Below are 10,479 nucleotides of genomic sequence, written 5' to 3'. Positions count from 1 at the left end.
TTCGAACGAATAATTCCAATCCGGGAAAGCCAATACTGGAGTAGAAACCAATTTTTCTTTTAAGATGTTGAAAGCTATCAAGCACTCCTCAAAAAAGTGAAATGGGGCCCTTTTTTTGAGTAGATTGCATAATGGCTTCGAGATTTTGGAAAAATCTTTGATGAAACGACGGTAGAACCCAGCGTGACTCAAGAAACTTCTAACTCCCTTAACTGTTACTGGCGGTGGTACTTTTTTGATGACTTGTATCTTAGCTCTATCAACCTCAATACCCCATGTTGAAATCAAATGCCCTAACACAATCCCTTCCTGAACCATGAAATGGCAATTTTCCCAATTTAATACAAGGTTTATGTCTTCACATCTCTACAGCACTTTTCCCAAGTGTTCAAGGCACTTCTTAAATGATTTTTCAAACACTGAGAAATCATCCATAAATACCTCAATAATATGTCCCACCATGTATGACGAAATTAACATCATACAGCGCTGAAAGGTGGCTGGAGCATTACAAAGGCCGAAGGGCATCCTCTTATAAGCAAAAGTGCCATAAGGGCATGTAAAGGTTGTCTTCTCTTGATCATCAGGTGCTATAGGAATCTGATTGTACCCCGAATAACTATCTAAGAAATAGTAGTAGGCATGTCCAGCGAGTCTCTCCAACACCTAGTCGATGAAAGGGAGGGAAAAGTGATCTTTCCTAGTGGCGTTGTTGAGTTTGCGATAATCAATGCAGACTCTCCAACCAGTGACTGTCTGTGTAGGGATGAGCTCGTTATTTTCATTTGGGACTACCGTGATTCCTCCTTTTTTGGCACTACTTGTACTGGACTGACGCAATGGCTATCTGATATGGGATAGATTATCCCTGCATCCAAAAGCTTTAATGCTTCTTTTCTTACCACTTCCTACATATTCAGGTTTAATCTGCGTTGATGCTCAATTGAAGCTTTGTAATCATCTTCCATCAATATCTTGTGCATGCAAAGCGAAGGGCTAATTCCTTTTATGTCTGATATCGTCCATCCTAATGCTGTCTTGTGCTCCCGAAGTACTCTTAGTAGCTGATCTTCCTCTGATTCTGTAAGATTGTTCGACATAATTATTGGGAGCAAATTCTTTTTCCCCAAATACGTGTAGCGCAGATGAATGGGCAACTGTTTAAGTTCAAGAGTTGGAGCTTGCTGTATAGATGGTAAAGGTTTTGTGGGTCTTTGACTGAGCTCCAAACATGGCTGCTTGAAAAGTGGTGGTATGACTGCCAAATAACATGCACACTTTTCTGCTTCCTCTTTCTCCGATGGCAATTCCTGAGAATGCACCAAGCAAGCCTCAAGCAGATCTGGAGGGTGATCAAGTTTGAATGTCTCTGATACTGCTTCCCTTATTATGTCAATCTGCATGCAAGAATCTGGTTCATTCTGAAATTTGAAGGCTCTAAATACATTGATTGTCAGTTCCTCTTCATCTAACCTCAACATTAACTGACCTTTTTACACATCTATTAGAGCCCTTCCCGTAGCCAAAAATGGGCGACCCAATATGAGGAGACTTCCTGATCTTCTTCCATATCCAGAATAATGAAGTCCAATGGGAAGATAAACTTATCTGCCTTGACAAAAATATCTTCACAAATACCTCGCGGGTGCTTGATCGACCTATCGGCTAACTGCAGAGAAATTGTAGTCACCTTTGCTTCCCCCAACCCTAGTTTCCTGAAAAGAGATAAGGGCATTAAATTGATGCTAGCTCCTAAATCACGTAATGCCTTATCTATATACAAATTACCAATATTACAAGGAATAGTAAAACTCCCTTGGTCTTTTAGTTTTAGTGGTAATTTGTGTTGGAGAATTGCGCTGCACTCCTCAGTAAGCATGACCGTTTCATTGTCTTCTAGCTTCCTCTTTTTTGATAAGATGTCTTTCATAATCTTGGTGTAGCTGGGCATTTGAGCTAGGGCTTCAGCGAACGGTATGTTAATGTGCACCTTCTTAAATACATCCAAAAATTTCTGAAATTGCTTAGTTAGCTTATGTTTTTGCAGTCTCTGTGGAAATGGGATTGGAGGCACATATGCTTTGATAGGAGTGCTTGTCTTAACTCGTGGACTGCCCGATGACTCGATTTGATTTTCCTCTGTTGTTTTGTCTAATTCATCAACCTGGTCCTTAGGGTTTGTCTCAGTGTTGCTAGGTAATATCCCTTGAGCTCTACCTGATAATGCAGCTGCAATCTGTCCCACTATTGTTCCAAGTTCTTGATTGAGGCCTGTTGATTTTGAAAATTAGTTTCAGTTTTAGTAATGTATTGAGCCGGCGAATCTTCTAAAGACGGTTTCTTTCCTTGCTGTTGTTGCTGCTATTGGAACCCCGGTGGTTTATTCTAATTGTTACCGCCTTGTCCTTATCCCTGATTGCTCGACCACGAAAAGTTTGGATGATTTCTCCAACCCGGATTAAAGAAGGAACTATTTTGCTGTCTCTGAAAGTTTTGCGCATATCTCACTTCCTCAGACTGGTTAACATATGTAGACGCCAGAGGGCAGTGCATAGTATTATGATTAGCTCCGCAACCTTCACAAACCGGTGGAGATTGATGTACCATATTAACTGACTGAGATAGATTATCCATTTTCATTGTAAGAACTTCCATTTGTGTAGCCAGTGCTATTACTGCATCTACATTATGCCGTCCTGCTGTCTTCCTTGGAGTTTTCCTATCGATTGGCCACATCGATTGATTCTCAGCTATTCTTTCATACAAGTCATATGCTTCATATACATCAAGTTTCATTATCGATCCTCCTGCAGAAGCATCTATCATATTTCTGAATTCTTGCTTTAGACCATAGTAGAATAGATATTGCTAAGCCTTTTTAGGGATATCAAGGCTGGGGCATTTCCTGAAAAAATTCTTGAATCTCTCCCATGCCTTCGGATAGCTTTCGAGCTCTTTCAGCTTGAAAGTATGGACTTCATTCCTGACTTGATGAACTCGAGAAGGTGGAAAAATTTCATCGTGAATTTTTGAACCATATCGTTCCATAACTGAATGCTCCCAGGTGGTAAACAAAGAAACCATTCCCTTGCAGTGTCCTTCAAGGTATGAGGGAATAATCTCATTCGAAATGCATCTATTGATATTCCTTCATGACTGATTACCTCACATAGCATAAGAAACACCGAAATATGTTCATGAGGATTCTCTGTGGCTTTTCCAAAGAACTTGATGTCTTGGTGATTTTGGAACAAATTGATGACATCTGGTCTAAGGTGGAAATTAGTTTGTCCAAATGGAGGATATACTACAGCTGGTTGCACTGGTGCAGGGATTGGATTGACGTAATCTCCAACTAAGACAAGGGCTTTGTTCTGGATAGCTCTCGGTTGATTTGGCTGCGGTATTTGCTCGTGAAGCTGGACCTGATGTTGTGGATGATTTCGGTTATTGGCCATCCTCCTTGCTCGATGTTGAACTCTTCTACGATTGCTAAATGTTCTTTCTATTTCATGATTTATTGGAAAGAGATCTAGTTCCTCAGGATTTTGCATAAACTAATGTCGCTTAAAAAGTGTCAAGACGCAAGAGAACTAAGCAGTGTAATGGTAGCCTAAAAGCAACTACTAAAAATGAAATACAAATAAAAATAAAAATAAACAAATTTAAAAAATCCAATAACTAAAATTAACACCGTTATTCCTCGGCAACAGTGCCAAAAACTTGTTCGTTAAAATCCCGCAAGCGTACGAGTTCTTTGTACAAGTAATAATTGTGATGAAAGAGTTATAGTCCCACAGGGAATAATGTCTAATTCCAGTGTATTCAATATAATTAAATTCGTGAGATTAACTAAAAGTTGACGTTTGTTTGAAAAGCTAATTAAATTCTATAACTAAAAATTTGCAAAATTTATGAGAATTTGTTTTAGAATTCAGATGAGTGAATGTATTGGATTTTCGACACCACTGATCAACTTTTAGTTCTAATTCTCGAGCTATGACAATTATCTCAACTCATGCAATTGTAACGATCAATAATTCGACATTTATTTATTATTCTTTCCCAAGATATAATAAACCTATGATTACCACGAAACTATCCTATTCCTTGTCCAAATTCATAGGGCAAACATGCATTGATGTATAGGATTATCACACATGATCGTGCACGTCACAAATATTATTCCTAACATTCATTGTCCATGCGTTCCAATAACAGTGTTCTACCTATCGTGAGTTTTCCAACACTACGAATAAGCAACTTATTGTTCTAATGGTGCGCAAACATTAAAACAATATAGATATGCATATTAAAGAAACCACAACATAAGAATTAAGATAAAGACATAAAGTCTTGAATTAAAAACTAGTAGTGAATCAGTTTTGTCATCCATCCAATACAAAGATATTTAGCCTAGCATATTAATGTAGGAAAAATAGGAAAAATAAAAGAATGACATCACCCGAATCATTAAAGTATGAAAAGAATCTGAAATCCTCCCCTTTATGCCTTCAATTCCGGATTCAAGTGATGAAGTCTTGTTCTTCAATGTATATCCCGCTCTTTTTTCCTCTTTGTCGGCTTCCAATTTGATAAAATTTAGGTTCCTTGTGTTTTTGTCAACTTTTGGTTTAAATATCGTGTAAAGAATTGTAAACCAAGACTTTTCGAAACAAAATAAGGAAACATAATTTTTTTGTCGGAATTGAACCATGCGTACGCATGATACATTTTTGTGCGTACGCATAGTAGCATCAATTTAGCTTCGAAAGCTGAATTTTCCAATCATGCATACGCATGACCTGCAAGCCTATGCGTACGCACAGTTAAACTATTTTAGGGGCCAATTTACAATTTGGTCCCTAAACTTTCTGAAGTGTGTGTTTTGGTTCTTCCCAAAATTTCTTGTCCCATTAGCTTCTCTTCAACTCCAATTGACTCTTGGTGTTCTCAACTCATCGTTCTTTGGTCCCATTCAACTTTTGAATTATTGCATTCTAGTTCCCAAACTTTGCCTTGATGTAGTTGAGTAATTTTTCCTGCTTATTTTCTTCATTCTCGTATCTTCCATTGATTGTAACCTACACACAATATATAAATAGGATTAAGTCATATTCCATCAAATTATTTAACAAATACTCAATTTTAATGGCATAAATAAGTGCATAAAATACATTTATCAGGTATTTGCGGGGTGACCATCTGTCTCTGGGTATGTTTAATGCTTGGAATTGGAGGGACACCATCCATTACTGGTGGAATATTCTGGGGAGCACAATCATTTGAAGTATTGGCCTGCTATTTCTTCTGCTCTCTACGAACGAGGGTCCATTTTTAGTGTGGCTCACTTCGACCACCTTGCCCTTAATCTTGTCCTTAGCTAGGATTGTAGGATGAGGAATAGGACCAACAATAGGAGGAGGTACTAGTCTTGCCCCAAGCTTACACTAAACATCTGTGTGCCAAAATTTCTATATCTGTAACAAAAATCAGGTTTCTTTTCATGTACAACCTCTTGCCAGTAGCCACCTTGGTTTCCTCTCTCCGTCCATACTCTATTAGGGAGATCATAATCTAAATGGGTTTAGAGTTTTAGGGTTTGGGGTTTAGGGTTTTTTTTAGTGGAAAGAGGGTGGTACCTTCGTTAGTTTTATTAATATGTCCTCAACTGTGGTGGAGGAATACTGTGATTACATGTAGAAAAAATAAAAGTAAGAAATGAGGAAGTACTACTTCACTTACAAAGAAAGTAAATGATAATGGACAAATGTAAAGTAATAAATAAGAAAGTACCACTTCCCTTTCAAAAGGAACTAAAGTAATTAAAGAGTAATAAAAAATTAAATTTTATTGTTGGGCATTCCCTGTCTATCAATTTGTCCAAGTGCCCTAATATGTCGAGATAGGTCAAGTGGTCCATATACCTGGTAACGTCGATGATCCCATCCTTCAATAGCAAGAGCATCTGCAACCTGGTTCCCCTCTCTCTAGATGTACGAATCTGTATCTCTGTCGAAGGATATAATGTCTGTGATCTGTCTGAGTATGCCTTGAATTTCCCATGGTCCTTCACCTCCGGTGATACAATGGATGGCCATAGTAGAGCTTGACTCTATCCAAATGCCTGATAGTCTAAGTCCTCTGGCCAATAGAACCCCATCCAGTACAGCTCTGATATCGGCCTCCAGAATCAAACATGGGCCGTATGATGCTGAGAATTCCCTGATGATACCCTCACCACTCGCAAATCCATCCTTGATGCATCCATTGGTGTTGATCTTATATTATCCCACCGATGGAGTACACCAAACAACAATAATAGGTAGTGGTGGAGAAGGTAGAGTCATAGAAATGCCAAAGTGATGCAAGCATCAAGTCCCCTCGCCAGTGCTCTAAAGAGTCTTTCCATATGAAGAAAAGAGATAGTTCGGTAGACCCTTCAAATGATACGTCTAGTAACATATGGATCCCTCTGTGTTTCACATCATTTCTCTCGGTCCATAAAAACCAGAATATCAATAAAGGAATAATAGTACGAATGTGTCCTCTGCTAACATACTGTCTAGGATACCTCCATCTATAGGTATCTAAAAGATGTCCCCAAAGTGTTCCCATACCTGAAAGGAGATGTTGCTACCAGTGAAGATATAACTGATGGTCTAAATCTCAGAGCTGCACTGATAACGAGAAGCTAAGTGATGCCAAATCCCTCTCAGGATAACCACATCTATCGGAATGAGATCTTGCCATAGTCTCTAGCAGAAGAATGAAATAGTGGTAGGCAAGATAGAGCTCCACAGTAATCGATACGAGTCCTGAGATTGGTGAGCTGAGTGAACTAGCTGCCATGTTGATTTGGTAGCAAAGCTACCATTTGATGTGGCCCTCTAAACGATGCGGTTGGGGACATCAACACATAAAGGTATCATCCCTATCTGCTCTACCATATGAGGGGGAAGAGCCCACAATAATCATCCAAAGTCCCATCCAGTGTCATCAAAAAAGTCCTATACCCTTGCAGATGTGTGGTACGTGTGTAGGAAGAGGGACGCCAGTGTAAACTCACCCATCCAACAGTCGTGGCAGAAGAAAATCTGATCGGCTCTAAGGTGCAAAGCAATATGTGGCTCTGTCTGTGGCCTTACTGATTCAGCCTCTTCTAGGTGGGAGAGGCTGACTGTGAAACTATTGCAAGTGAAGGGTGTGCCCTTATGCAATACTTGCCCAGTAAGAATTGGGCCCAAAGCGATCTCTGAGAGCGGAGCAACCATCAGGGTTTCATGGAGAAGGTATCCACCATATCCTATAACCTCCTAAAGCCCAGACCACCCTCATCTGTAGGAAGGCAAATCTCCTTCCAACTCCTCCAATGCAAACATCGCCCCTAATCCTTAGAATCCCACAAGAATCTGGCAAAGATGCTCTCAAGTTTCTTCAGGACAGCCTTAGGATGTTGCAAGATCTGAAGACAATGCAGTGGCATAGAAGAAAGTACCGACTTTAGCAGAGTAATGCAACCCCCAGGTGATAGTAAACGTGAGGCCCAGCTTGAGATTCTGTCCTTGATCTTCTGGATAAGGTCATCATAAATGAAGCTCCTCTTGGTCCCTTTAAATAAATGGACCCTCGGATAAGTAAAAGGCTATCGCTGGTGTCGATATTTAGTCAAGTCTCCAAACATTTGATCTGACTAGTAGATGCCCGTCTGGGTAGTATAAGTCCACTCTTATTCCAATTTACTGACCAAAAACTCCCTGATAATGCTCTAGATAATCAAGAACCTTCCTGATGGACTATTTTTGACCTTTGGCTAATATTATCATATCATCAGCAAATGAAAGATGTGAGATAAGAGTACTACCTCCATGTTGATAACACATTCTGGGAAACTCTTGAAACCTTTGAGCGAGCAGGTGAGAGAATTAATCGGCAGCAATAATGAATAGATTTAACAAAATGGGATCACCCTGTCTGAGGCCCCATGAAGAGGAGAAAAAACCACATGGTCGACCATTTATGAGTACAGAGAAATGACACTCCGAAATGCAATGCCTGATCCTGTCAATTCTAGATATGATAAAAACCAAATACCTCTAGCACAGAATAGATGAAGCCCCAATTCATACGATCATATGCCTTAGCCATGTCTAGCTTCAGCATAGTGTTACTCTCTCACATTATAACATCCAACATATGGAGGAGCTCCTGTGCCAATAAGACATTGTCCCCAATTAATGTACCTGGGATAAATCACTCTGCTGTGGAGAGATAATGCATGGTAGCAATGTGCTCAATTGAGTGTTCAAAAGCTTAGTAATAAGCTTATTGAACACAGTACATAACTGATGGGTCCGTAATCTGTCCATCTACAATCACTGTCCTTCTTCAGGAGCAAGATAATAGTAGTAGCAGAAAAACCCCAAGGAAGATGGCCACCACCAAAGAAACCCAATACTGTCCTGTAAACATCCTCCTGAATAATATCCCAACAATGCTGGAAGAATAAGGCTGAGAAGGTTCTGGTAGTATGCCATAGCTGAAGTCTGAATATTAGCTGGAGAAGTTAAAACTTTTCCTACCTGTGTCCTGATAGACCTGATAGGCAATTTGATTCTACGACCCTAAACCATTGAATGGAATATCAAGTATTGTGATCACCCTCACATACCCAACGTGAATTGGCCTTTTGCTTCCAAAAACCCTCCTCAATAGATAAGGTTTGGTTCAAAACTACTTGCGCATGATGTAGTAAGTCATGATGCTCCGGTGTGGGTTCTCTATCATATAGAATCTCAACCTCATCAACCTTGACTTCCGCATCTAGCACCCGCTAAAAAAATCTCCAAATACATGTCGATTTTACCAACGTAGTACTTGTTTCAACCTGAAGAACATTTCCCAAAGAGCGGTCATCCTATTGAGAGGAGTACGAAACGACCACTTCTGGGTGACAAAGGCTAAAAAATCATGATGCTTGGTCCAAACATTGAGGAATCTAAATGGTCTAGGCCCCAAATCATCATCAGACACTCACAAAAGCAGTAAAGAAGAGTGATAAGATGAAGTCTGATTCAAAGGTTTAGGTTTTAGGGTTTTTTAAGCAAATACCACTAGTGAAGCTTATTTTATATAATGAAAAGCGAGAATACAAATGAAGATGGGAGTCATAGACCTGACCTCCAGCAAATGTAAATTACAACAAATATCTCAAAATGAAATGCAATTATAGTAAACGAGGCATAAACAAAGACTAATGAAAGCTACTCAAGGGTATTTCTGAGGATAAATATTCGGGTGGTAGTATATAGACATCGATCGGGTCATGCATCTGGTCTGAAACATTTTCGGGTCATAGTAGTCTGCATTGTCTGGCTTGCTTGTTGGAGAGGGGTCTCGCCTGCATGAAGGGGCCTGCCTTGGTGAAAAGTACTGTTCGGATGGTGGTGCACTGAACGTTGGGCAAAAAGCGGGTGAATTTGATCTCATGGTTCTAGTCGTATGTGCGTCTGATCTCATGGTGCTCTATTCTACAATATTTGAAGCATGGGATATTGACCCACTGATTGTAGGAACATCGTTCTCTACATTTTGCACGCAGTCTCCAAGGCCCATGCCATCCATGTCTCTCGTATATGTTATTTCACATTATTTTGTGTAGGAGTTGTGATAGAAGGACAGGGTGAAGTTGTATGTGTAGGAGTCTTACTCACTGAAACTCTCTCATCAAAGAGCTTAAAAACCAAGTCCTCAATGGTAAATCTCATGGTAGATCCAACTTTCATTCCATGGTCCTTCTTAAAGTGATCAATCAACATATACTTGATACCATGCCGCTTTGAGCTAATCTCAGCCAACAACCCCTGTGCAAGAGTAGTATGAGGAACTATCCATTTACTTGATTTCTGTGCTAATTGAATATGATCTGTATGTGTCTTCAATGGTGGAGAACTAATGTGTGTCAGCTCAGGGGTGCCTCAGTAGTAGCTGTTGGAATAAGAGCCATGGAAGTAATATTTGGAGAAGTGGGCAGCTCGATAGGAGCGTTTGGAGTAGGCTCAGCAACTGAATGGATATACGGAGGTACCTCTAGATCAACTATGATAGGAGTAGAGGTAGGAACTGTCAGTGTAGATACTGACTCTGTCACAACTGCGATAGTAATAGTTGGAAGCACCAAAGGCACTGTTGAAACTGGTACCCACTGTTTCCTTGGCTCTACAAACGTCACCTTGTCTTTACCCTTGTCAGTCCTAGTTATAGGGAGATGTATAACAACTATAGGGGGAGGAAGAAGAGGAATCGAAGTATACTGATAATAAGAATGACCCAAGTGTTTACAAGAGAAGCAAAAAATCGATCACTTCTCATAAATAACTGTCTACCTGAAGCCATGATTACCAGTGCGTTCAATCCAAACCCTGTCAGGCAACTTATGCCCCAAATTCACCTCAATGCACACCCTTGCCTCACTAGGTC

At 40.0% G+C, this 10,479-nt stretch overlaps 1 protein-coding gene across 1 annotated transcript; it reads right to left on the bottom strand.

The window, feature by feature from the left end:
• Positions 1–1,504: 1,504 nt before the first annotated feature.
• On the bottom strand, positions 1,505–2,826 carry LOC111380372. The gene is made up of 2 exons (XM_023003914.1): positions 2,454–2,826; positions 1,505–2,271 (listed from the first exon to the last, which is right to left on the bottom strand). The coding sequence occupies exons 1-2, from the start codon at positions 2,824–2,826 to the stop codon at positions 1,505–1,507; spliced, it is 1,140 nt and encodes a 379-aa protein (XP_022859682.1).
• Positions 2,827–10,479: the final 7,653 nt, after the last annotated feature.

The sequence above is a fragment of the Olea europaea genome, chromosome 3 (assembly GCF_002742605.1).
Source record: "Olea europaea var. sylvestris chromosome 3, O_europaea_v1, whole genome shotgun sequence".
Classification (NCBI taxonomy): domain Eukaryota; kingdom Viridiplantae; phylum Streptophyta; class Magnoliopsida; order Lamiales; family Oleaceae; genus Olea; species Olea europaea.
This window is presented reverse-complemented; position numbering and strand designations above follow the sequence as displayed.